We start from the raw sequence: 27,471 nt of genomic DNA on the forward strand, positions 1-27,471 counted from the left end.
AAACTGTGGTTACTCATATTTCCAACAAATAAAGGATGCTTCTTTCACTTGTTGGGGATTCCATACATTACATTCTTTGCATAAATCCACGTTTTCCGTTTATGTTTTTTTTATCCCTGTTCTTTTTTTCTTTGATGGGTATTTGGTATTTCCTTTGCTCTTGTATATAATGATCCAAGGCCCTGTATATGCATAAGGTTCTCCACCAGCATATTCTAATTTTGGGCATCTTTTTGTTCTTATTGGATCAGTTCATTTACAATAGTCTGTCAACTTGTTTCCCCAAGGCTTATACCTTTTTGAAGTTTGAACAGAATAATGCATAAACCTATCAGATACCGTGGTAACCAGTTATATAAGAGCACTACCAGGTATGATATCTCTGTATCAACTCTTCCGTGTTCGTGTTTCCTCTTATTTAACAATATTGCCCCCACCATCTTGCTTTCTCCTTTGCCAATATTTCGTTCTTCCTATTTGCCTTAATATATCCATGTTTATTCATGTAATTGAAAACAAAAAAGAAGGGTACACAGTACCAGTTCAACACTAAATACTGCAGAAACTATAGAATCCTTACTCCTCTGTAATGATTCTTTAGATGTATATGTATTTTTGGTATACCATGTATATTTGAATTCCCTCTGTTTCTGATTTTTATTTTTCTTGAGAAAAGATCAATAGCTTCATTAAGATAGTATTAACAGGGTTGCAAAATCCATTACAACACTTGTTCTTCAAATAATAAGTCAGAGATAAGATCCGGAGGGACCCTCTCCCAATTACAGTTGGTTCCTGAAAGAAGACCAGTGCGAGCCAGACAATGGGCAATGCCATTTGCTTGACGACGAACATGGGAAAAGGAAGCTCCAGTGACTGAAGCAATAAGCGCCTTTGAATCCTCAATAATATGTGTGATCAGCGGAAGGGTTTCTAAGCGCCGCAACAATCTGGAGCAAATTAGATCCCAAAATAAAATTTTGAAGACCCCTTTGTGTCGCCAGCAAGAGGCCATCTCTGGCAGCCAACGTCTCAGCCTGAAGAGGAGAATACACATGTTCAAGCTTTTCGCAGCAGCTGCCACAAAAGAGCCCTGATCATCCCTGATAATACTCCCAACTCCCCCCTGTTTGAGTTGTTCATTCCATGCACCATCAACATTAACCTTGAAGAAGGAAGTAGAAGGACGAGACCAACGAAAATGCAACTGTGTGTGAGCCCCGGTTCTTTGGGTGGGGGTAAAAGCCACTCTGTTTAATTCCTGCCACCAACAACATCGGGTAGTGACAAGGTCAGGTGGAGTCACTACATCGTTCCAGAAATGGTCGTTCCTTGCATTCCAAATAGCTCACATGACCATCAAACAAATCTCAAAATTTGATTGATTATGTTCGACAGCCCAGAGAGCTGAGCAATCTAAAACAGAGGAAGATCACGAAGTACACGGGGGATATCATGCATTTTGAAAATGCAATCCCACATTAGATGGTTCGTGGATTCGCCATACGCTCCACAGAGAACACATACCATATCCGTTTTGAATCCTCTTTCTATGGAGATTGATGCATGTCGGGATGATATCCAATCCAATCCTCCAAACCCCAGTCTTAACCTTAGGAGGCACCCTAGCAGCCCATAGTTTCTTCCAAGCCTCACCGGAAGAATTAGCAGAGGATGAAGCAGCCTCCCTTCGAGATTGAATCCAGTCCCGGGTGACACGATACGCACTCTTGACTGAGAAGATAACCTTTCCTGTCATAGTGCCATATGAGTTTGTCATTCGGCAAGCGGAAGCTCAGGGAAAGGGACAGAATGCTTTGAACCTCCACATCCGAGAAGAGATGGCTCAGGAGCGGAATGTTCCGATTCTTAGACTCATCAATAAGGTCTTCTACAAGAACTAAGTCACAGTGGGGCGGTTTCGGGGAAAAAATCTGGGACCGAGAGGGATTGGGAGCCATCTATCTTCCCAAATTCTCACTTCGTCTCCCCTTAATAAAGAGGGATTAAGGGAAAGAAAAACTTTGGTAGGAGGAAACATTTGGCCACAAGTTTGTTCACCAAAATTTGGCCACAAGCTGGTTCAAATCGTCGCAGAAAAACTTTGGTAGGAGGAAAAATTCATCGTATAGAGAGGGATTGACTGGGCAACAACCTTAATAAAGAGGGACTCGTTATTTTCTTCTTTATAATTAGGAATAAAATAACAACAAATACAAGGGAAAGAAAGAAAAAAAGTACAGATCAATTTACACTAGATAGAAAGGCTTGTGCTTGCTTCTCATAACGAAAATGATCCTTCTTGGAGTCATCTGCGGACCAAATGAAAATGCCATGAAGTTTGCCCTCGCTGTTAAGCTTAGTACAAGCCGCAAAGAAGCCGTGTTCAGGAGACAAACCCCCGCTGTTATCTGTTCCAAAGCTCACTAGAATCTTGCCACCTTTGTAATTTGAGCTCTGCATCTCGAAATATTTCAAAAACTGAGTTGTAGTCGTGCGATTGTCGTAGGCATAGAACTGAAAGTTAACGTAGTCAATGAGATGCCCGTACTTCCTCCACAATGCCAGGTAATTTCGCTGCACCGAGTCATCATCATATGGTGCTATTGATGTGAAGGACACAATATTGTTTTGCTTAAGGGAGAACAACAGTCGCCCAATGCATTCGGCAAATGTATTGGGATCTGTCTGGAAGTGTTCGTAGTCAATATCAATTCCATCCAAATGATATTTTCTGATTATCTGAGTTAGTGAGTAGACAGCATTTCTAACCCAAGAATTGATTGATTTAGGATTGAAGGACGCATTTTTGTTGCCAACGGTATCACCTCCAAGACTCAGAGCTACTTTAGCATTTGGATGTTGCCAACGGTATCACCTCCAAGACTCAGAGCTACTTTAGCATTTGGATGACGGGCCTTAATGGCGGAAACATTGGCAGGGGTGAGGTTCTCTGTGTCCCAGAAGACATTAAAGTCTCCGTTGGTGGGAGAAGGATTAATGGATTGTGTTGTATAATCAATAGCAAAGGAGAGGATGAAGTGAAACTCAACTTTGGAATCAACGGGTACTTCTGTGAAAGTGACACCTTTGTTCTCAGCTCCTATGTATTCTCTGAAGAGCTTTGGGTTTGCTGGGGCTGCTTTGATCATTGACGCTGATGTGAAAAACATTTGAAGAAAAAGGAACGGTAGGAGCTTAAATGAAATCATGGCTGCAAGTGGAACTGTGAAAGTTTCGTACTTCTGGGGCCAATTGTGCGACCTCGTTTGGAGGTACTTATACAGGTGAGCCTCAGATGGAATTACTTTTGTTTACAATATTTTTGTTTTGGTGCTGGTGTCTCATTATTTTGAAGGATAATGTTACTGCTTCGCAAATTCATTTGATTCCCCATCCAGTATGTTGACAAGAATATATGATTTCTTGGCGGATGTCACGAACCAACAGATACATAATAGATATCATTTTTGTTTATTAAGAATTCAACTTGTATCATTTGGATATAAAGTGTTGAATTGGTTCATTAAGTAATTAAGAACCTATGCGGAATGTCTTATTACAGACATATCCTAGTGTTTGGATTCTTAGGTATATACTTGGTAAGGAATATAGTGAGACTGCTTATTGCATAGAGCTATCATCTATTTGACGTGAATGCATGTCTACTACTGATCGATTAGTTAATTGTAGGGCTCCATTAACATGAAACCCTTATGAAAGCTATTTCGACACAATTGGTTGTCTACTTCTGATCAATCATTTGCAGGGCTCCATTAACTGGAAAGTGGAAACCCTTGTTAATCAACTATGTGAAACAATAAGTTCTATTTCATTTGCAGGGCTCCATTAACTTGACAAAATTAGTTTTTTTCTCGTTAATTGTAGGTGTTATGATGTCAAATTGTGAATACAGCTGTTGATTAGGTGCTGGAATTTGAATATGCAGACGTAACATGCCATCCATTCAATCCGCGATCAGTCTTCTATCGTGACCTGCTACTGCACACCTAGAAGAAAACCATGCTGTTCTTGTTTTCATTAGAGTGGAGTAACTTCCAGACGCTTAAGCTAAAGATAGGATCCCGTCTTCTTGGGCGGCTACGTAACTTTCAGGTGTCTTTTTCCCCGCGGCTGCGTGCATCGGTATGCTTTATCTGGGTTTGGTTGGTTTTTTCTGTATACTAGGAAATCTGAACATTGTGCAACGACACGCCTTAGCTGAACAATTCAATAACACTTCTTGTTTGTTACCAAAAGTGTGGATTTAAAATAATGCAGGCCAGTCCTTTTCTGTGTTTGTTTCTTATATTCCAAGAAATGAAAAAGAACAGCAAGAATCTGCTGGTAAATGTTATTGAATATTGAGAGGCATTGTACATTAATAATATAATTAGAGTGTTGTAATTGTCTCTCTCTTTTGCTCCCTTCAGCTATTCTTAAGAAAAATGCAATCACGCTCAAACAATGTAATTTGGGAAAGTAATTAAAATGCAAAAAGGTACCAAAGAATAAACAAATATTAATGGGCACAAAATTATTGGGGGCAAGTTACGGTTAGAAAGCAATGGGTTGAAAATATTCAGCATTTGGGAAGATCTGCAGGGGGAGGGAGCAGTTTTTGATTGGGAAGCTTGCCATCCAAGACTATCCAGCCCATCTTCAAGCCCCAGCTTGTGTGGATCTCCAGGTGGCAATGCATAAACCACACACCTGTGTATTGACACATGATACATTAACAATCATAATCAACAAAATCAACAATAGGGAAATATGATTTATCTATGCGAGTTGTTATTGGCATATTCACCATTACTAATCACATTAGTAACTATATTTCTGTCTTTACGTAAGTCTTACTTCCATGACCATGAGAAAATTCTTGTTCCTAGATGCCCGATTAGGACACCGAAGTGAACGGTGTAAAATCTAAGAGGTTAGTTGATTGGATTGCCTTGTAGTCCAGAGTGTCGGACACATGAATTTCTCTCATAAGAGAGATGTGATCATTAATGTGATAGTACATGGTTATTGACTTTGATAATTACTTTTTTGGTCATTTCAATTAGTTACCTGGGTTATCGGCAAGAAAACGGATAGCAACCCACCCACCAGAGGGCACACCCACAGTGTTCCTCTCAACAGGGTCAACCAGGTTGAACATTTTAGGGTCCTTATTCCGGTCAAAGTTCCCAAACCCTTGACCCACAACAAAGAAATTGAACCCATGAAGGTGCAGAGGATGGCTCTCAGCACCAAGAATGCTAGTGTCCTGCATCACCAGCTCCACCCTAGAATTAAATGGCAGCACTACTAGCTTTGTCCCATTGCTCACCATAATATCATTTGGTGGGGTCCCTGTATAGTTAAATGGGACTATGGGATTGGCTGGGAAGTCAGGACTGTAGACCCCACTTGATTGGCCAGAAAAGTGGGATTGGAGTAAGGCAGTGTTTGGCATTGCAAAAGAAATGTTGTTAATTGAGGCTGCAAACATTGTCCCATTGGGTCCTTGGCATGTTTGGTTGTTTTGGCTACAAGGGTTGGTTCCAAGGCCTATGGTGAAGAAAAAGTGCTTATCAACTTTTTGGGGGACATTAGCTGGGAATCGTTGGGTGTTCAAGCTACGGAGTTTGTTGGTGAATTTGGTTGCGAATGATGTGTCGTTGAGGGCGGGGAGGTTTGGTTTGAAGAGCGAAAGTCTCTTCGTTGTTAGGGTTTTGTTTTTAGAGGGCGATTCGTACTCTAGAATGCCAGCAACTGTAGAGTTGTCAAATGTGCCTTGGCCAGTCACATATGGCCTAGCAGTCATGAAAAATGTGGTGTTTGGGAAGTTGGGTTTGGTCTTGAGAAGAACATTTGTGGTTTGGCCGGGGGCAATGAGAATTGTGTGAGTCTCGAAGGGTTTTACATAAACAGCGTCGGCTTCTACTACTTTGAGGGTGTGATTTGCAATACTGAAGAAAAGCTCGTCGTTGAGTGCTGCGTTGATTAGCCGGAGAAGGTAGGTCTTGCTGGGTTGAACCTTCAGCTTGAATGCATCTGCAGAAAAGAGCCACACATACAAAACAATTGAGATGAAAGTAACATGTTCTAGAATATTGAATGGAAGCACCATGGATACTTCTGATACTATATCGATAACATGTTGATACTTTTTGTTGGTCACATTGATATTGACACATTATCAAAGACAATCAACAATTCATATGACTTCCGTTCCATATTTTGATACCTTTGGCAGAACAATTGTATAGGGGCCCTGGGAGTCCATTGATGGTATAAGCATCAGAGACATTTGGACCTCCACCTGTTTGCAAGGCCTGGCTAATTATGGCTTCAGGATCTGCATTCCACCACTCACCTGTATTTCAGGTATAAATTATATAGCTTTTATTGGCAATTATATGCAATATTATAGGCAGAAAATATATTTGAAATTAGAATTAGTACCTACACACACACACACACACACACACACACACACACACACACACAGTTAAATGTTAATTACCAAAAATAATTGGAACCTCCTTGTAGGGTTTAGTGAAAGGGTAAGGCACACCGTGCTTGGGAAGTATGATCAAGGGACCATAAACAGTTGATCTAAGCCATGAAATGTGAGCATGCCAGAAAAGAGTGCCTCTTTGCCCAGTAATGGTGAAATTGTAGACATAACTGTTGCCTGTTTGTATGGGACATTGGGTCACATATGCAGGGCCATCGGCCCACCCTGATCGAAGTTGTCGAATACCATGCCTAGCAATTTAAAGAAATTAATTAACATTATTAATTAGTATTTATTTAGATTAATTATGCATGGTGATTGGGTGTAAAATATAAACAAAAAATGATTAGTTTCTATATTGCTTATGAAGTTGTAGTTGATGATTACCAGTGGATAGAGATGTTGTTTTGGACGTGGTTAACCACTTTAATTAGGAGTTGATCATCCTCTCTAGCAATGATTCTAGGGCCAGGAAACTGCCCGTTCACTGTTATTATGCTCTTTGTGTGACACAATCTTGTCACGTTCCGCAGTTTGATCTATAAAATCATTTAAAAGGATAAACATAAGAACATAAAAGGAAAGGAAGAAATGGTTGCATGCATGCATGCAAGGACTCAAACTTCATGTATGTGACAAGCTTAACATGTTTGACAAGAGTATACTCCCTTGTGGGTGCGTGTGTTTACATATATAATTACAACTAGCTAGTATATATGTTATGACATATATATGCATTTCCACATACTTGAAACTTGTAGTGTCTGGTTATGCCAGCAAGAGCATGTTGAGGAATAACACAAAACGTTATGACGGAGAAGAGAAAGAGCCTAAGAAATGGTGGTGTTGAAAGAAGATGAACACCCATTTTACACACTCTCTCTCTCTCTCTCTCTCTCTCTAGATCTCTCTCTCCTTTTTCTGCAAGAAAGTGAGAAGCTGCTACAATCGAGTGCGTGTTCAAGGAAAGATTTTGGGTGCGTATATATAGAGGAGAGGGATGAGTAGTGTTTGGTCGAGTAGGTGCATGGTCATAGAAATTAGAAATATAGTATATTACTTTTCTGGAGGATAAAGGAAATTGTAGCAGAAGAGCTTGATGAATTAGCTATTATATTACAGGGATATGCATATACGGTTGTTAGAACAACTTTAGAGTGGTGTCAAAGACAATCAAATATTTCTGTTGACCTCTCTCTCCTTTGTTTTCAAGTCCAATCTTTCCTAAGTATTTCCACGTCCCTCTGCATAAATGGACGTGATTTTGACCTACTTAATATTACTTTCCAGGCTTAGCAACAACTACGAGTCTGTCACGAAAGGTAACACGCATAAACAACTCTTCTTTGCATGCATGTATACACAAGTCGTAAGGGAACTAATGATGAATATATGTTATGTGAAGTTTATTGCCAACTTGCATGTCGCTTTAAGTGTCAGCAATTTGTGTCCGGGCTTCTTATTATAGTAAGAAGGGTTTAGGGTTGATAAACAAAGTGATCGCGTGAATCATCCGGATAAGTAAACGAAAACTAAAGAAATTCTACTTAAAAGTAAAAGAAAAATATATAACTAAACTGTAGTGCTAGTAACTGTGATTACACTTTTGAGTGTTTCATATCGTAAGGATGCGATTAAAGATTGAGCTTACTTCTGTTGCACCGGTTCTATATCCTTATTTGGCCATCTTTCTTTGTCTATAAAGTATAAACTAAATGATATGAACTCTTAATAACCTTTATATTATTCATAAAATAACTTTAACCATTGTTTTAGATTAGGGGCTTCTGAATTTCATGGAATTTAGGCTAAATTTGTTAGGAATTTACTATAAAAATTAGATAGACTTGAAAATAACTAGATACAATACATTGGATTAAGAACTTTTAAGGTGTCATTTTGAATGTTCTTAATTTATTTAGTATCTTTGTAATGCATCTTTAGTGTTTGGAAAATGGAGATTAGCCTAATTACTTATAAGTACATGCAACGTCTCTTCTCTTTCCTATGTGGGATTCATAATCTCAACCCGCACCCTCACGTGTGTCGAAATTTCAAGTCTAACACCTGAACAACACAAATTAGATGACGTGGAGCACGTGTGGCCGTTGGGCTTCACACATGTGACAACTTGCTCTGATACCATGAAGAAAGTTGAGGTTCCACCATAAAAACCAATTGACAATATGAGAAATAGTCTAATTAATTATAAGCACATGCAAATTCTCTTTTTCCCAATTTGGGGTTCATAATCTCAACACTTGATGCCTAGGTATGCTTGACCGATTTCTTCGTTTACAAGAATTCTCAATGATTTTGTTTCTGTAATCTTGTGCACTATCTATACATTAATTAAATTGGTCTATATATATATTTAAGTTCTTCTGCCAACAAATTGAATTCAATGTAAATGCGTTTACTTTAAATATATTAGGAACGATTTAGTTTGGTAGCGCCATTGTTTCTGGTGGATTGGTGCTACATTTCTTGTCTTCTTTCTTTGGTTAGACACCTACATTGTAGTGCATGCTAGAGATACAGCATGAAAATGAGTTAATTTTGGTTTCTATAAATTCGGGGTTGTTATTACGAAAATATAAACCCTTTGTTTGCAGATTTTTGTTGGATGAAACTTCAACCCTTAGATTAATTGGTTGTCTACTTGGTTGAAATATAAAGATGGAAAAATTAAACACAATTACTATCTAAGACGCCATGAAGAAAAATCATACAGAATCAATACTTTCATATTCAGCCTCTCACATTAGAATTTGATACTTTTACAGTGTGTCCCCTCAACTCCATAGGAATCAGTACAAGAATTATTGAAACATAATTGATTAGATAACACATGAAAAAATTAAAGTTGTCAGTAATAAAAGAAGGGTTACAAATAATGACAGCAGTTTCTCGTCCAAAAAATGTAGCTTGGAATGAGTCAAACATTAACATGTGGGAAGATCCGCCGGGGGAGGAAGCAACTTCTGGTTGGGAAGCTTTCCATCTAGGACCAGCCAAGCCATCTTCAGGCCCCAACTAGTGTGGATCTCCAAATGGCAATGCATGAACCACACACCTGCAAATACATTTTTGATCACTAAAGTATATTAGGCGAAATAGCTTTGATTAAATTCTATCTGGTACATCTTATAGTCAGATTTGCAACTCTATATTATACTACTGCACTTTATTAATTTACTCACCGGGGTTATCTGCTAGGAATCGTATGGCAACCCATCCACCAGAGGGCACACCCACGGTATTTCTTTCAACAGGGTCAACCAAATTGAAGTTTGCAGGGTCTTTATTCCGGTCAAAGTTCCCGAACCCTTGGCCAACAACAAAGAAATTAAATCCATGCAGATGAAGAGGGTGGCTTTCGGCGCCCAGAATGCTTGTGTCCTGCATGACCACCTCCACACTAGTGTTATATGGAAGTACCATTAGCTTTGTACCATTGCCCACCATAGTATCATTGGGTGGGGTGCCTGTATAGTTAAATGGGATTATAGGACTGCTTGGGAAGTCAGGGCTGTAAACCCCATTTGATTGCCCGGAGAAGTGGGCTTGAAGTAGAGCAGTGGTTGGCATTTCAAAAGAAACGTTATTAACTGAAGCCGCAAACATTGTTCCATTAGGTCCCTGGCAGGTTTGGTTATTGCTGCTGCAGGGGCTGGTTCCAAGGCCTATTGTGAAGAAAAAGTGTCTGTCAACCTTTTGGGGGACATTAGCAGGGAATTGTGCGTTGGCTAAGCTACGGAGTTTGTTGCTGAACTTTGTTGCAAACGATGTGTCGTTTAGAGCAGGAAGAATTGGTTTGAAGAGCGGAAGCTTCTTCATTGGGAGTTGAGTGTGGAGGGCTTTAGAGGTTGATTCATACTCTAAAATACCAGCAACAGTAGAGTTGTCAAAGGTTCCTAGTCCAGTCACGTACGGCCTGGCAGTCATAAAAAATGTGGCACTGGGGAAATGGGGTTTGGTCTTGAGCAGAACATTTGTAGTCTGCCCTGGGGCAATCAGAACCGTATCAGTGTCAAAGGGCTTGACATAAATGGCGTCGGCTTCTACCACTTTGAGGGTGTGGTTCGCTATGCTGAAGAAGAGCTCGTCATTGAGTGCTGCATTTATTAGCCGGATAAGGTAGGTCTTCCCAGATTGAACCTTTAGCTTGAATGCATCTGCATAAAGACCGCCATATATATACAAAGTTACTCATGCAAGTTATAAATCACGAAATTATCGTATAATTTCAGTTTCCCTGAATTTGATACCTTTGGCAGAACAGTTGTACAAGGGCCCTGGGAGTCCATTGAAAGTATAAGCATCGGAGACATTTGGTCCTCCACCTGTTTGCAAGGCCTGGCTAATAACTGCCTCAGGGTCTGCATTCCACCACTCTCCTGTATTCACATTGTATAGCTTTTGTTAGCATATAATTGATAAGACATAATTTTTTATATATGCTTATTAGTACGTTACATTTGGTGAGTATTCTTATGCAGATATGAAGCATTACCGAAGATGATTGGAACCTCCTTGTAGGGCTTGGCGAATGGGTAAGGTACACCGTGCTTGGGAAGTATGATCAAGGGACCATAAACAGTTGATCTAAGCCATGAAATATGAGCATGCCAGAAAAGAGTGCCTCTTTGTCCTATGATGGTGAAGTTGTAGACATAACTGTTGCCTGATTGTATGGGACATTGGGTCACATATGCAGGCCCGTCAGCCCACCCCGATCGAAGTTGTCGAATGCCGTGCCTGGTGGTTTAAATGGTTAAGTAACCTCCATTTTTATCAAGATTCAAAATGCATGGCAACAAATTTAAGCTAGCACATATACTTTCTTTCCGAACTTGTTATAAGTTAATTATAGTTGTACTATTAATTACCAGTGGATAGAGACGTTGTTCTGAACATGATTAACGACTTTATAAGGACGCGATCGCCCTCCCGAGCAACAATTTGAGGCCCCGGAAACTGCCCGTTTACTGTTACAATGCTCTTTGTGTGGCAGAGTCTTGTCACATTCTTCTGCTTGATCTATAAAATCATACAAAGGACAGACAATAAGAATCCCGAGGGGTGTGTGTGTAAACACATTCAAACAAGAACCTATAATTGTCAAATTGTTTGACAAAAGAATATCTTGTGTACGTATAGACATACATCAAACTTGTAGTGCCTCGTTATGCTTGCAAAAACATGCTGAGGAATGAGACACAACGTAATGAGAGATAAGAGAAAGAGTCTAAGAAATGCTGGTGATGACAAAAGAGAAACGCCCATTTTGCTGTCTCTCCTTTTTTGGGCGGAAGAAAGTGAGAGATATGTAGGGTTTGGATGAAACTGAAGCTGCTGCAATGGAGCGTGTGTTGAATGAAGGTTTAGGGTTGTTTATAAATAGAGAGGTGAAGAGCTTCATGAGTTTTGGTATATATTTTAATATTTGTTGGATGCAATTGCTAGAACAACTTTATATATAGAGTGGTGTCAAAGACAATCAATTTCTGTTGACCTCCTTTCCTTTTAAGTGGATCCTTTCCCAAATATTCCACGTCTCTCCATCTTCTGATGAACTCAAAAATGGACGTGATTTTGACCTACTAAAATATTATTAAGCTTAGCAACAACTAGATTATTATTTTGGTGATTGATGAATCTATTAATTAGTAGGTGGCATCTGTACTTGCAGATGCAATAAGCCATACAGAAATCAGTTTACTTAATTTGCAAGTCTGGCTAAATAGTGAAACTGTCCTGGGAGAAAACAAAAAAAGTAGATATTTCCAATTTCAAATACGGGTTCTCCTAATTTTTCATCGAGTTTTCTTAAGTTTACGTGAGTTTGAATGACACATATTCATATAACGATTGTGAGCTACTGTATTATGAGTTCACACATTATGTAAATTCTTTTGTATTATATATATTCAGCATCTTCAATAGGTAAAGGTAAATTTGAGATGCAAAACCATATTTACATCTCATTTTAGATGTACAACATGGATCCTACTTAATTTTTTCTTTTTGGTTAGTGGTATCCATCACCAAAAGACATAGCAAAAAAGTAAATTTCTGTTTTTATTTACATTTTTCGATGGATAACATTACACCATAGGAGAATTTTCTAGCAAAGAAAAGATGTGCAATGCCCATAAGCAGTGTTGAAGCCACCTAAGCAAACTTAAAAGATACTTAACGGAATAGACAAAATTCTACCAAAGTGAAGCAAACATTGAATTTTAAGGGGCAAATTGGTAAAAATTTAGTTTCATGAGAGAAAGTGGGATTGAAGTTAAGAGGCGGCGTTGGGGTGTGTAAAAGGTGATGTGGCACAGGGACCCAAATTTATGAGGGCCTCCAAAAAATTTTATCCTTCTATATATTACATGTGTAAATTTTCTAATAAAAAAACTTTTTGACTGAAAAGAAAAATCATCATCATAATTTTTATCTATATTACAATTGGTTAAGTGGAGTCTATACTTAATATATTAATTTTCTACTTTTCTCTAGCAACAAAAGAACTTGTGCATTACTTTCTTCCACTTTTCTCTAGCAAAAAAAACCTAACTTGTGTCTTACTTTTTTTCCACAAACACAAGTGTATTTCTGTATCTTTCTTTTAGTTGTGCTCCTTTTTTTTATGGATGGACCCTAAATCATAGTAATTAGATTCAATTAGTAAGAGTGAGATGCTAATTTCAGTTAAATTTAAATTTTGATTGTTGAATTCTGTATGAATATATTGTTCAAAAAATTATGTTTTCCAAATAAGAAGGATCTTTTTACTAAATTCGCATATGCCCCCTAATATGTCAAAAGTGACCCTAAAGTTGAGTTCCAAGGAGCTTGACGAAAAATAAACCAGTGACAAACACAGAAGAGTAGAGAGAGAGAGAGAGAGAGAGAGAGAGAGAGTAGAATAAATATAAAAAAAATATCCAACCAACCCCCACCCCCCCCCCTTTCTTCTCCCGGGGGTAATTTTTCTCATTTATTTTTTAGAATTTCGTAGTCTAAATTAAATTGTAACATCCACATCGTTTAGGGGAGTGGATCCTGTAAGTCTTATATGTATATTTTCATCTCTACCTAGCACGAGGCTTTTTGGGAACTCAATTGCTTCGGAGTTCATCGGAACTCCGACTCCAAAGTTAAGCGAGTTCGCGCGAAAGCAATTCCAGGATGGGTGACCCATGTGAAGTTCTCGTGTGAATTCCTAGAAACAAAACCGTAAGGGCATGGTCGAGACCCAAAGCAGAACAATATAGTGCTACGGTGGAGTCGAGCCCGAGATATGGTAAGGGCCGGGATCGGGATGTGACATAAATAACTTTGTTATATCGTGGACAATATTCTATAGGTTAGTTTATTCAAAAGCAAGTTTTAGACCTCATGTATTCCACATGCAATGCAACTTTCTCACTTACACTGCTTAATCGTAATGACAAATTAAGCAGATTAAAACATTGCTACATGAAGCTGTCGTTCTTAATATTCATTCTTTAAATCATTATCTCATGGATGAATAGTATCAATACGGAAACCTCATTTGACGTGATTTTGTCTTAAGCAAAGCTATCTACGCATGCACTGCATGTCGTGATCGAATTTGAATGTGGATGGTAAGATTTCATTGTATATACTGCTCCTGTTGATATATACATATATATCGTCGTGACTGGAGCTAACCGCCTGCTGTTGCACCTACTACAGGTTTTAGGTTTATCTATCCAGATATTTAATTTGTTCTTAATTTCAAGGTAATAAGTATTTTATTAATCATATAAAACGAAAAACATCATCTATTTAGAATACAATTTTATGATTATAAACACGACAGAAAAGCAATACAAAATCTACCTCATATAACCACATTTAACCGAACGGAAAGGTAATTCTCACGAGGACAAAACCTTGCATGACTTTCTGATGCTCCTTCGACAAAGAAGCTCTGCTATGAGACATCACGAAGATGTCCTCATAATCCTTTGCCAGGCGAATAAACAACGTACCACAACAAAACAAAACAAAAAGACGACACAACAGAAAATAAAGTTTTCAGAGGTACGATTACTCAATCACGGGAGACCCACACCTAACTAATAGAAAAAATAAGCTCATAAGGCTTATGTCTAATGAGTCAGACCTAACATTATCAAGACACATACCATTACATAGGGGCTTTTGTTCTTAACTAATTAGTTTCTTGATCTCATTATCACTACAATTAGCCAACTATTAACATATAGCAATTGCCACTTAGTAGTATGATTTAGTAGTATTCCTCTAGCAAGTGAGAGATCTTAGGTTCGATTCTAGCCCATTGTTAGGCTAAACCCACCCCCTCCCTCTTAGTGTAGATCATGATTCTAAAAAACATTAGGCGCTAGCCAGACAGTGAACTAGGGCCTAGCGCCTAGGCGGACTAGGCTGATTTAGATTTATTATATATTATATGACTATATAATTACTTATTTTATGTATATAATATGATAGTCTAAAGAAAAAAAGCTATTATTTAAATAATTCATATAACATTTATATATAACATAATATATAGTATAGATATGTATTTATTTATATCTTCAACATTTTAAAAGACAACAAGACCATGCAGTGTTGGGTGGTTTCAAAATTAGAAACCGGTTCCACTCCATCTCTCCCACTCTCCCCAACAAATAACAAGACCATGCACCGTGCCAGTGGGTGGTTTCAAAATTAAAAACCGGGTTCCACTCCACCTCTCTCACATACCCCAAGGTGGGGCCCAATCAAAACCACATTTTGACCCATTGGAAAGTGAAAATACCATTCCCATTAAATCCTTTCATTTCTTCTTGTTCATTAGCCTTTCAGAAGCTCAAAACTAAATTTGCAAGACTGCAACTCACGCCGCCGAGGCTGTCTCTCTCTCTCTCTCTCTCTCTCTCTATTCGTACTCTCTCTTCCCTCATCTGCTTATAGACGGCAAGCTTCAGAAGCTCGCCGAGGCTCTGCTTCTACGTACAACATCGGAAGTTGCAGATATGTTGCGAGAGTTGCAGTGAGTTTGGGATTTGCAGTCACCTTAACTGCCGCCTAGCACCGCCTACAATGCCTAACGAGTGCCTAGGCTGCCGCCTAAATCCTCCCTGCCTTAAGTGAACGTTTTGGCTAAAATCGAGTCGAGGCTCCGCCGCCTAGGCCGGTTTTCAGAACACTGATGTAGATAATATCGTTCGTTCAAAAAACAAATATGGCAATTAAATTACCTGGCCCTAATTGAAAGTGTGGCTAATTAAGTTGTGATGAACACAATAACAAATTAAGACAACGCCTCTGCTTACACTCAAAGAATCTCTCTCCACAACTAGCAAATCAATGCAATTTTTTTCTTCCAATAATGCCCTTGCATGGTAAGGACTAGTCTCCTTCTCTTCAAATCCTTTTTTTTTTCAGTCCAAAAGTAAAGTTTCATTACCAACAAAAAAAATAAAACAAAGACAATTACAAACTAGGATCCAATTACAAGTAAAGCCCAAAAACTAAGATATGAATCCCACAATAGGCCCAATCAAAAGAATGAGCCGAAACAAACAAAACAAAATTAAAAATTAAAAAAAAATTAAAAAAAAAAAACCCTTAGTGCATAGCTGTCGTCAACACCACTGCCGACCACGAACCACCGTCTCTTGCAAGCACAGGAATACACTCAAATGAAGCCTCCAAATCGGAAATCAAGAAGGTTCCACCCACCTCCATCATGCCACAAGACTCAAATCCGCAGTCATCAAGAGAATGAAGCTCGTGGGAAGAACCTCTCACAAGTAATCATGCCAATGAAGGAACACAGATGGAAGGTGGTGGTGTGACCACCCAAGCAAGAGCTCTACACACCTACCAGGATAGTCGCAAAGCGCGGTTAGAGGAACCGGTTGCAGATTTGAGAAGTAATGGGATCGGGAGGGGTCAAAACCATTGGGGGTAGGTAGAGAAACGGTTGAAAGGAGACATGGATGTTAGGAAACTGTAGGAGAAAAGAAAGAAGATGGTTGGGAGCAAGAAATTTTCGACGAAGGCCGAGGTTCCGTTAGATCAAAGGCAAGAGGAGGAAGAAACAAAGGCCGGAAACAGACGGCAACACGGAAAAAGGAAGAAAAAGAAGAGAAAAAAGGAATAAAAAGGGAGGACTGCCACTGACCTAGTCCCTGCTAGGGCCGACGGCTGAACGGAGAAGAAAGATCCAGTCACTCACACAAGGATGAGAAACACTCTCAGTCTGAGAGAAAGACTCTCACCAGAGGGAGAGAATTTTTGAGAGAAGACTTCTCTTCAAAATCCTTAAACACAGCTTCCTCTACCACCTCACTTTTTGTATTAATGAAAACTTTCAAAGAATGAATAACTAAGACGTCGTTTGGGGAGCTCCAAAGGAGGTATACCAAAAAAAATTCCAAGTATTATATGTCCTTTTGCACTACTAAAAATTTACGGGTTGGTGTTTTTGTTGGCAAACCAGCCCACAAGCACAAATGGGAAGGTTTCAAATAAATTACCGAACATATATTTTGTTGGCAGACATTGGCTGAAGATTTTGAGCAACCAGTCATGGGTTTCTAATTCGAAACTAGAAAATTTCAATATTTCAACCCCATATGTTATATAACCATTCAGATATTTAATTTTAGTCACAACATAATCCAATCTCAAAACCTAAGAGTATGGATTTAAATAATGTTATTTCTTGATGAGCTTAGATGCATGGTGATGATTGTTGAAGGTTGCATCATTGTTGGGTGATGGATGCTAAGTTTGATTTCGAATTTATTGTGAGATGAAGGATCATAGAAGGTTAAAATTGAGTTTATTATATAAGGGGTAATTTTGAAAACATGGCTTGGTGAGAAGAGTAAATATTTTAGTAGTTGTTACTTGGGTAGCAATGATGTTGTCAATGAAAAAATGGTAACAAAAGTTAAATATATATGGTAATATATTAGTCATCATTGTTGCATAGCTCTTTCCTACTTTTTTGGCTTTTTGTCAAATTTTTTCCATTGGCAACAACATTGTCACCCCAATAATAGATACGAAAATACTTACTAATTAGGCTAATTGTTGCTCACTTTTCTTGTAGTGTAAGGAGTTGTAAAGGTAGGGTAGACAACTTTTAGTTCGGTGGGGTGGGATAATTTTCACTTAGCGATGAAGCCCACCTAGCCCAAGGGTGACTCTGCTCTTGGTTAAAATTCTTCAATTTTGTTAAGTGAGGAGATAAAAGTTGGTTGTGAATAGAAGTTGAGTTTAGAAATTAAGGCTCCATTACATGCATTAAAGAAAGCAATCGAAGAAGTTAAAAAAAAAAAAAAAAAAAAAGGCATCCTAGGTTAATCAAGTATGGAATCGAGTGTAATTAGGATGGGGGATACACATTTTTTGACAAGCTTTCTTGTGGTTCTTATTTTGTGATTTTTTTTCGAAGATCTGAATATTTATATTTCAATTCATCATTCATGGATTTTTTCTACAAAAAGTTAAACAAATCCAAAACTACTACAACATTCATTTGTAGTGAAGAAAATGGATGGATACGGTTGTACAAAAAAAAAAATTATTGAAATGAGTACCATTTAACCTAACAGTTATATAATTTCGAATTTGAGTTATTTTTGGTAGAGATGATCTTTGAGAAAATACCTAAAAGATAGACGTTGAAGTTGAATTGTAAATATACATTATGGAGTGGGCCCTAACAATGTCTGTCCAAAAAATCCTATACATAAAGGAGATTAGCACTAATAGAAAGAAGCTTTGCTCTAATACCCAGGTAATCAACCTCGATAAAAAAGCAAATGGTATAAGTAGAAGTCAAGGAAACCTGATTCATACGTCTAAATGTACACATAAACATGAAATATGGTATAGTGGATCACACATACGGCTTAAGAATATGCCTTTCTTAGCTTGCCAATCAAATAATACGAAGCGTTGGAGTGGTCTCTATAAATTGCATACATATACATTAAGAGAGCTGATATTAATACGTTTACTAGCCAATGATTTAATTTGTTTTAGCATACTAGAAGGACAACATATGGCAACAAAGAATTGCAGACCATCGTTCTTAATATGCTGTGTGCTTCTGATTGCTTTATTGGCCGGAGGTGAAAGTGTCGCGCCAAGAATAAACATGGTGATGAAGATGCAGCATGCATGCATATATACACACACACGCACAAGCTGAGAATTGAAAATTAATGTAAAATTGGTTTGCTATTATTTTTTGTGATTGGCATTGTATTCTAATTATTGTTTTGCACTTGTTGGACATAGGCTATTTCTTAACCCATCAAATGGAATTGTTTTTCTAGTATGTTAACATTGAAAACTTGCTAGTTATTGGAAGAAGTGCCATAAATCAAGGATTTGCTTTTCCATGTTTTATGATTCCATGTTTGCTGCTGCTTTCTTTTTCTTGTTTTGTTGCTTTTTTGCTTTTCCTTGTTTTGCTGATTTCTTTTTCCCTTGTTTTTCGGCTTCTGTTTTTTTTTTGTTTTCCTTTCTTCTGTTGCTTTTTTCTTCCGCTCATTTATATGAGCTCCTTGTACTTTGTTTTCATATATACAAAAATAGACATTCAAAAATTCAATATGGTATCAGAGCAGTGACCCTAACCGGCCTGTCTCTGTGGTGTTCTCTTGAGAGATTTGTGAGCTTCTTGTCCTTCAATCATGGCTGAAGAAAGCTTAGAAAATTTGGAAGGAGACGGCTTTCATGCTACTCCACCATCACCACACTCAGATATTGATATCAACCCAAATCAACGTCTTAGTTCTGTCTTGCTAAATGAGTTTAACTATCTTCCATGGGAGAGAGCAGTTTCTCTTGCTCTGGGAGGACGATCAAAGCTTGGTTATGTTAATGGTGCTATTCCAATGCCTGAGACTACCTCACCGGAGTATGATGCTTGGCTATGCAAAGACCAGTTGGTCATGTCGTGGCTACTCAATTCCATGGATCGTAAGATTGCAGAAATTTTTAGCTATGCTGAATCCTCCATGACTCTTTGGAAAAATCTCAAGGAAATGTATGGAAATCAGAACAATGCGGCTAGAGTGTTTCAGTTAAAGAAGGACATTGCTGGTTTGCAACAGGAAGGGAAGCCATTTGTGCAACATCTTGGAAAGCTGACCACTATGTGGAACGAGCTGAATGTGTATCGACCACACACCATCGACGCTGCTGTGCTAACTAAAAGAGCCGAGGAAGACAAAATATTCCAACTCCTAGCAAGCCTGAGCCCTGAATTCGAAGATCTTCGAAGCCATATCCTCATGAATCCCGACCTGCCTTCTTTTTCAAGTGTGTGTGCCACAATTCAAAGAGAAGAGGTTCGAAGGAAAGTCATGACCTTGGACATGAAGGCAAATATACCAGAAGCTAGGGCTTACTTCTCTAACCAAAAACTTGGTGAGGAGAGAGGCTACAAAGGAAAGAAAACTGGCTTAAAATGTAGCCATTGTGATGCTGGTGGGCACTCAAGAGACCGATGCTGGATTCTTCATCCAGAGTTAAAACCAAAGTTTCCTAGGGATAACAAAGGTGTCTCAAAAGGCTCGTACAACCCTTCTTACAAGGCAAATCATGTTGCCACAACTTCTTCTGATGGAGCACTGAAGTTCACCACTAATCCAGCTGCACTGATCAACGAGTTTGCTATGTTTCTTCACAAGAAACAAGGTCTTGGAGATAGTGAAGGACCACTAAATCAGTGTGACAACAATCAAACTGCACTACTAGGACAATTTGCTGGCTTCCTGGCTGGAAATGAAGGCGTGGTACAAAAGGACATCCCAGGTATCTTACACTCCTTCTCAACTGCTCTCAGCATTGGTAATGTGCATGATTATTGGATTATAGATTCTGGAGCCACTGATCATATGACTAACAAGTCTACAAACTTGCATAAATTTGAAAAATTTTCTATTCCATCCCAAGTGTCAGTTGCCAATGGAAAAAATGCTATGGTTGTGGGAAAAGGAAAAATACATTTGATCTCAAGTGATGTCGAGTCTGAGGCTCTTTATGTTCCCTCATTCCCTTTTCAACTTTTATCTGTTACCAAGATCACAAACTCATTAAATTGTCTTGCCATTTTCTCTCCCAAAAATGTGATCTTTCAGGATGTAGTCACCAAGAAGACGATTGGTGAAGGATTTTTCTTAAATGGTCTCTACTATCTTTCCAAGCATATTCAAGTTCCCAAGGTTTTTCAAGTCACTTCAAGCTTAGCTCAAGAACAACAACTTTGGCACCAACGTCTAGCACATCCTTCTGAAAAAGTTCTATCCACCTTGTTCCCAAATATGTGCAAAGTTACAAGTCCTTGTGATGTTTGTCATTTTTCTAAGTTTACTAGATTACCATTTACTTCCTCTTTGTCTAGGGCTAGTAACCCTTTTGAAATTGTGCATTCCGATGTTTGGGGACCAACTATAGAGTCTTTTGATGGATATAAATATTTTGTAACTTTTGTGGATGATTTCACAAGGATTACTTGGTTGTATCTTTTGAAATTTAAAAGTGAAGTGATGGAAGTTTTTCAAGATTTTCATAGACTTGTGGCCACCCAATTTGCTTCAAAAATTCATATTTTACGATCAGATAACGGCACAGAATATATGTCTCATAACATGTCACACTACTTGAGCACGCATGGTATATTACACCAAACAAGCTGTGTTGGAACACCTCAACAAAATGGGGTGGCCGAGAGGAAGAATAGAGATCTACTTGAGAAGACTAGAGCTCTTATGTTTCACATGAATGTGCCTAAGAAGTTTTGGTCTCAAGGAGTCCTTACTGCGGCATATCTCATCAATAGATTGCCTAGTAAAGTGTTGAATTTTAAATCACCTTATGAGGTCTTGAAAAATAGAAAGATCAATTTTTCTCATTTGAGAGTCTTTGGGTGTACATGCTTTGTTCACATTCAAACTCAAAATCGTGACAAGCTAGACCCAAGGGCTGCCAAATGTGTCTTTCTAGGTTATTCATCTACCCAAAAAGGTTACAAGTGCTATAATTCAACAACTAGAAAAATGGTTGTTTCAAGGGATGTTAAATTTGAAGAACATGTTCCTTACTTCTCACAATCACTGGATTACTCTAGACAGGGGGAGCATTTGATGGACTTATTTCCTTTTCCATGTCCAAACGGAGAAGATGCAACATGCATTCCTAGTGATCATGTGCCGGATGATGTTAACCTTCACTCGGTGGAACATCTTGAAGATGAAAACCCTTCCTCATCAGAGATTCACAATGCACTCTCCAGTGATCCTTCCAACCATGATGTTGTTCAAATACCTGTAGTTCAATCTCCTACAGTTCGTCGCAATCCTGCACGAGAGAGGAAACTTCCATCCAAGTTGCATGATTATGTGACCTACACTGCCAGGTATCCCGTGACTGATGTTATTGATTATAGCAAAGTTTCATCTTCGTTTGCTACATTCCTAAGTGCCATTAATGAAGCTCGAGAACCTCAAAGTTTTCAAGAAGCCAATCTTTACAGTGAGTGGAGAAATGCTATGGCAGAGGAGCTTCAAGCCCTCCATGAAAATAACACATGGACTATAGTGAAACTTCCAAAAGGAAAGAAGGCAGTGGGGAGTCGTTGGGTGTACAAAACTAAGTTTCATTCAGATGGCACAATCGAAAGGAATAAGACTCGCTTGGTTGCTCGAGGTTTTACACAAACCTATGGCGTCGATTATAAAGAGACATTTGCTCCAGTGGCAAAAATGAACACTGTTAGAGTATTGTTGTCGGTTGCAATTAACAATGCATGGCCTCTCTTTCAAATGGATGTTAAAAATGCTTTCCTGCATGGTGAACTTGAAGAAGAGGTTTACATGAAGCTACCCCCAGGTCATCCTCAATCAAACAATCCAGAAATGGTGTGCAAACTCCATAAATCCATTTATGGTCTCAAGCAAAGTCCACGTGCATGGTATGCCAAGCTCAGTCATGTTCTGGAAAGGGTTGGTTTTTGTCGAAGTATTGCGGATTCTTCCCTATTTGTTCGTTCCAGCTTAGTGGGTAAACTAGTTGTGCTCATTTATGTTGATGATCTAATTGTGACAGGTGATAATATGTCAGAGATTAATGCTCTTAAACAGTATCTCAACAACAAGTTTGCTATCAAGGATCTTGGCACTCTCAAATACTTTCTGGGCATCGAGATGGCACACTCTCACAAGGGTTTCTTCCTCAACCAACGCAAGTATGTCATGGATCTTCTTCACGAAGCAAAAATGACAGATTGCAAGCCTGCTCGTACCCCCTTGGATAGCAACTTGAAGCTAAAAACTCACGGTGATCCAGTTCCCAATTTAAGTTACTATCAAAGAATGGTTGGCAAACTCATTTATCTGACTATCACACGTCCTGATATATCATATGCTGTCAGCATTGTTAGTCAGTTCATGCATGCTCCAAACACAGATCACATGAAGATTGTTCACCGTGTGCTTCGCTATCTGAAGGGTTCCATTGGTAGAGGGATCCTCATGCGCAATAATGGTCATACTCAGATCTCGGGATATACAGATGCAGATTGGGCAGGGAACTCTCTCGATCGCAAGTCTATCACTGGTTTTTGCACATTCGTAGGGGGTAATCTTGTCACCTGGAAGAGCAAGAAACAAAGTGTGGTTGCACGCTCAAGTGCAGAGGCAGAATATCGTGCTATGGCATCAACGGCATGTGAACTCACTTGGCTCAAAACTCTACTCTCGGATCTAGGGTTTCCTCACCCGCAACCTATGTCCCTCCACTGTGACAATCAAGCAGCAATGCACATCGCATCAAATCCTGTCTTTCATGAGCGAACTAAACACATTGAAGTTGATTGTCATTATGTTCGGAATCAAGTGCAGTCCAAGGTAATTGCTACACACTTCATTCGCAGTCATGACCAGCTAGCAGATATCTTCACCAAAGGACTGGCATTTACTACTTTTCATCATCTGCTATCCAAGCTCGGATCAATTGATCCCTTTGATCCAGCTTGAGGGGGAGTATTGGAAGAAGTGCCATAAATCAAGGATTTGCTTTTCCATGTTTTATGATTCCATGTTTGCTGCTGCTTTCTTTTTCTTGTTTTGTTGCTTTTTTGCTTTTCCTTGTTTTGCTGATTTCTTTTTCCCTTGTTTTTCGGCTTCTGTTTTTTTTTTGTTTTCCTTTCTTCTGTTGCTTTTTTCTTCCGCTCATTTATATGAGCTCCTTGTACTTTGTTTTCATATATACAAAAATAGACATTCAAAAATTCAATACTAGTTAATCAGTTAGCATTCTAATTACTATTTTGCATACAATATTAAAGTACATCAGAAATTGGGAAAATGATCTATGTTTGATTCTTAATTGCTGATATGATCAATTTTTTGACACGTCGTCAATATTTAATTGTTATATCATCGATATTTAATTTTGATCAGTTTAATAATTTATTTTATTTGTGATTATCATTTTAGCCAATTTCTCAAAAATATTTGTACCTCATTTAATTGATAACACCTAGCTAGATGAAATAAATATCTCACTTTTGACATTATATAGGAAAACTGTACGTACGCAGTTATAATTACTATTGAAACAACATGCATAAAAGGTGCCGGAACCTCAAACCACATAAGCCTGAGATTTGGTGACACAAACTCTAACGACATTGTGGTTCACCACTACCTAAACCCCAAGCACATAAGAAGGGTGGATCCAATAGAGCCTGACCTCCTTGACAATGTCCCCAGAAAACCATTTCAAGCCTGTGTGGTGGATGAGTTCCAAGTGAAGGGTCGATGCGTCGATTCGCCCGTCTGCTACCTCTATCTAAAACTGTCCGGAACTGATGATTGGAGATCTGGTTTTACACAAATCCATTTTTGGAGGGGTCTCACTTCCATCTCAGCTCGAATTACTTCTACTTCCGCAGGTACTTGCCACGCCATGTTTGGCATGGTTTGGATGTGTGTGATGATAAAGAGGTCACTCCATTTGGGATCAAGCACAAGAGAAAAGTGTTTGCAAAAAAGCCAGTGATGAAAAAATTGGGACGGATGCCATGATATAATTAATCATTAGTTACATGTATATCAAACTTTTTCCCCCAACTTTTTTGTTCTTATACTATATCAACAAAGTTGAAGAATTAACCCATATTTGTGAGATAAAAGAAGTTGGGTATAATATATAGCATTGACATTAGGGTCAATTGCCACTAATATAAATAATTTTATTTGCAACGACAACAAAATAACTGTGCAACAAGAAAGAAATTCCTCGCTCCCCATTTCGTCTCTAAACATTTTTACTGAGAAATTACATAATTTTTCTTGTCAAGTCCTAGTAGTAAGCCTGTCAGGAAAAGTCTAATGCGAGAAATAACTTCCTCGTTGGTGGAAACTTTTTGCGTCAAATATTTCCTCGCTTAAAGTTCACCATTTTCTCACCAAAAGTTGATTCTTCATTGTAGGATATTACAAAAAAAAAACCTAAAAATCTTAACAATTTGATGAAGAAAGTATAATTCCCTGCAAAAGATGAGTTTCAACGAGAAAATGTTCCTCGCTATACCCTCTATATTTCCTCGCAGGGAGCAAAATTAACCCAATTTGAAATCGGTTTGTTTAATGAAACCAAAAAAATCTTCACCATTTAACTTAGTATCAAACATATATTGCAAATTATTTTAGAATGTTTTACAATGATAGAACTAGTCATTTTTTACCAACACTGGTAATATTAGGACATGAGGCCTTTTAATAGTGTAGCTCAATTAGCAGGCCTTGCTCGTCTTAGGCCCTAACCACGAACACAGTTTCAACCGACAACCAATTTTACATTTTAATCTCCATTGTCTGATCCCATTTTAAAAGCATAGTTAACTACTTCATTGCATTAGAGTATAAGTAATTAGATAACGATTAACAATATTATTAAGAGTAGATAGCTTGCTAATCTCTCTCTGAAAATACCAATCATGTCTTTGCTTTTACTTTGTTATCCCCTTATCATAAAAATAGTTTTAAAAATAAGGATAAAATAGTGTTATACTGATTTTAAATAGTAACGAAATGGCTTACATGACACTAATTTAAGGGTTGGTTTGGTATTGATGTGCTTTGAAAAAAAACCATTTCTGTTATGCTGTGAGAATAAGCAACAGAGTGTTTAGTAAACTTTTTTTTTGTAAAAGTGCTTTTGGAAAAGAAAAAAAACAGTATTATAGTGTTTGATAAACTTTTATGTAAAACAGCTGTAATTGTGTGAAATGACCAAAAAAGGTATAATACTAGATGTGTCATTAATTTAATTTTCTTAACAAATAAAGGTGAATTACTAAATATACTTTATTTTTAAAAGAAAAATATTTATAAACTTTATCTTAAATATTAATTAGTATGACAAACTACTTCAATTGAAATATTTTAAACTGAATATCTAGGATTCATTAGTACAATATTGTTAATGTACTTGAAAGTGGTCTAATTAGATGCATTCATCAAACTTGTAGATATTCTATTTCTTAATGCTTCTATCTCATGTGATCCTTCAACTTGATAATTTTGGTATTCTTCATCATCATCACTACTATCACTCTCTTCACAAAAATCCCTGGGTTCATCAAAATGACGATCATGTTCAGAATACCTCCGTATGTAGTTATGAAGAGTCATTGTATCAATGACAATCTTCACTTGCTTATTGAATGGGTAATTAGCCATATCCCTTAAAACTGCCCATCTTTTCTTCCATACCCCAAAAGTTCGTTCAATGATGCTCCGAAGAGAATAATGCATGTGGTTGAATACCTCTTTATGACCCGTTGGTTCGGCATCTCTACAAAAATCCGGGAAATGATATCTTTCACCTTTATATGTTCCCTTAACTCGATAACGAGGCTAATATCCCAACAGCACCATAGTATTAACCGGAAAAAGAAAAAGAAAAGTAATTATCCTGCCGTGAAACTCTTATCAACAATGAAACTGTGATAAAGCACTTCTGTTTATAAGGAACAGAAGAGTCCTTTAACTCGATAACAAGGTTTGATTAGTTTACTTCTAAAGACAAACGCGACTTTTCGCAACGTATACATAGTTTCATGCAAAAAGTAAAACAAAATAGCATATATGACACTACATAGATTCAAACTCACACCAACGTTCTGCTTTCATAAATATCGAGACTGGGTGCAAATAGAACCGACCTTAACCAACAACCCACACTTTATGCACAATGGTACACAAACATATACAATTTACAAAGACATGCATATGTGTGTTTGTGTGTGTCTCTGTATCTCTTTGAATAACTTGGTTATTCGAAAATCAATTCAAAAAGTGAAACGACCCGAAGTAGGAAAACATTACTATGGTCAGAAAAACAAAACTACTGTAATGGTCATTGGTTAACAATGCTACAGAGGTTTTGATGTCAGTATATATGAAATGAATTGTTGACAAAAGTTCAACAAAACAACTTATTTAGCATACAAGGCAGTACTAGAATGACGACGACGACAAATGCAGCTCTCAAGAGAAATGATCCAATTCCAGACTAGAACAGAACTCGCAGAAGCTGAGCCTAAGAAAAAACTAACAGCAGAAAGAAACAAACGGAGACTCAATTAAATTGCATTGCCGCAATTTCGGCATGATCAAACCATTGACATTGCTTAGTTTGATTACTCATAACCATTGCCACGTACAAACAACAACAACATCAACAACAACAAAGCCTTTTCCCACTAAGTGGGGATATCCATTGCCACATAGTTAAGAAGAAAAAAAAAAAAAAAAAATCAGTTCAATGTTGTGGCATTTTAAGCATCTTCGAGTGCATACAATTGTTCACAACTGAATTACTTAACAAAAAGTTTGATTATTTTGGTAAATAATACATGAAAA

At 38.0% G+C, this 27,471-nt stretch overlaps 3 protein-coding genes and 1 pseudogene across 3 annotated transcripts; 1 reads left to right on the forward strand and 3 right to left on the reverse strand.

The window, feature by feature from the left end:
- Positions 1-28: 28 nt before the first annotated feature.
- LOC137742375 (chitinase 2-like) lies at positions 29-3,943 on the reverse strand. Its single transcript, XM_068482229.1, has 2 exons — positions 2,879-3,943; positions 29-2,828 (listed from the first exon to the last, which is right to left on the reverse strand). Exons 1-2 carry the CDS (start codon positions 3,210-3,212, stop codon positions 2,245-2,247), a joined length of 918 nt encoding a protein of 305 aa, XP_068338330.1. The 5' UTR covers positions 3,213-3,943; the 3' UTR covers positions 29-2,244.
- Positions 3,944-4,582: 639 nt separating this feature from the next.
- On the reverse strand, positions 4,583-7,376 carry LOC137742374 (laccase-17-like). Its single transcript, XM_068482228.1, has 6 exons — positions 7,257-7,376; positions 6,896-7,047; positions 6,515-6,759; positions 6,236-6,364; positions 5,074-6,042; positions 4,583-4,713 (listed from the first exon to the last, which is right to left on the reverse strand). The coding sequence occupies exons 1-6, from the start codon at positions 7,374-7,376 to the stop codon at positions 4,583-4,585; spliced, it is 1,746 nt and encodes a 581-aa protein (XP_068338329.1).
- Positions 7,377-9,453: 2,077 nt separating this feature from the next.
- LOC137743388 (laccase-17-like) lies at positions 9,454-11,852 on the reverse strand (annotated as a pseudogene).
- A 7,375-nt stretch (positions 11,853-19,227) lies between these two features.
- LOC137743094 (uncharacterized) lies at positions 19,228-20,440 on the forward strand. The gene is made up of 2 exons (XM_068483005.1): positions 19,228-20,334; positions 20,417-20,440. The coding sequence occupies exons 1-2, from the start codon at positions 19,228-19,230 to the stop codon at positions 20,438-20,440; spliced, it is 1,131 nt and encodes a 376-aa protein (XP_068339106.1).
- Positions 20,441-27,471: the final 7,031 nt, after the last annotated feature.

This window comes from Pyrus communis, chromosome 8 (assembly GCF_963583255.1).
Source record: "Pyrus communis chromosome 8, drPyrComm1.1, whole genome shotgun sequence".
NCBI lineage: Eukaryota > Viridiplantae > Streptophyta > Magnoliopsida > Rosales > Rosaceae > Pyrus > Pyrus communis.

Excerpts from the sequence above, each read along its gene's own strand:
- LOC137742375 (XM_068482229.1), bottom strand. The coding sequence starts at position 3,212 with ATGATTTCATTTAAGCTCCTACCGTTCCTTTTTCTTCAAATGTTTTTC. Across the intron at positions 2,829-2,878 it reads AGTAGCTCTGAGTCTTGGAG|GTGATACCGTTGGCAACAAA; the intron begins GTGATACCGTTG and ends TGAGTCTTGGAG.
- LOC137743094 (XM_068483005.1), top strand. The coding sequence starts at position 19,228 with ATGGCTGAAGAAAGCTTAGAAAATTTGGAAGGAGACGGCTTTCATGCT. Across the intron at positions 20,335-20,416 it reads TGGCTGGAAATGAAGGCGTG|ATTCTGGAGCCACTGATCAT; the intron begins GTACAAAAGGAC and ends ATTGGATTATAG.
- LOC137742374 (XM_068482228.1), bottom strand. The coding sequence starts at position 7,376 with ATGGGTGTTCATCTTCTTTCAACACCACCATTTCTTAGGCTCTTTCTC. Across the intron at positions 6,760-6,895 it reads AACAACATCTCTATCCACTG|GCATGGTATTCGACAACTTC; the intron begins GTAATCATCAAC and ends TTAAATTGCTAG. Across the intron at positions 4,714-5,073 it reads TTTTCTTGCCGATAACCCAG|GTGTGTGGTTTATGCATTGC; the intron begins GTAACTAATTGA and ends GTCAATACACAG.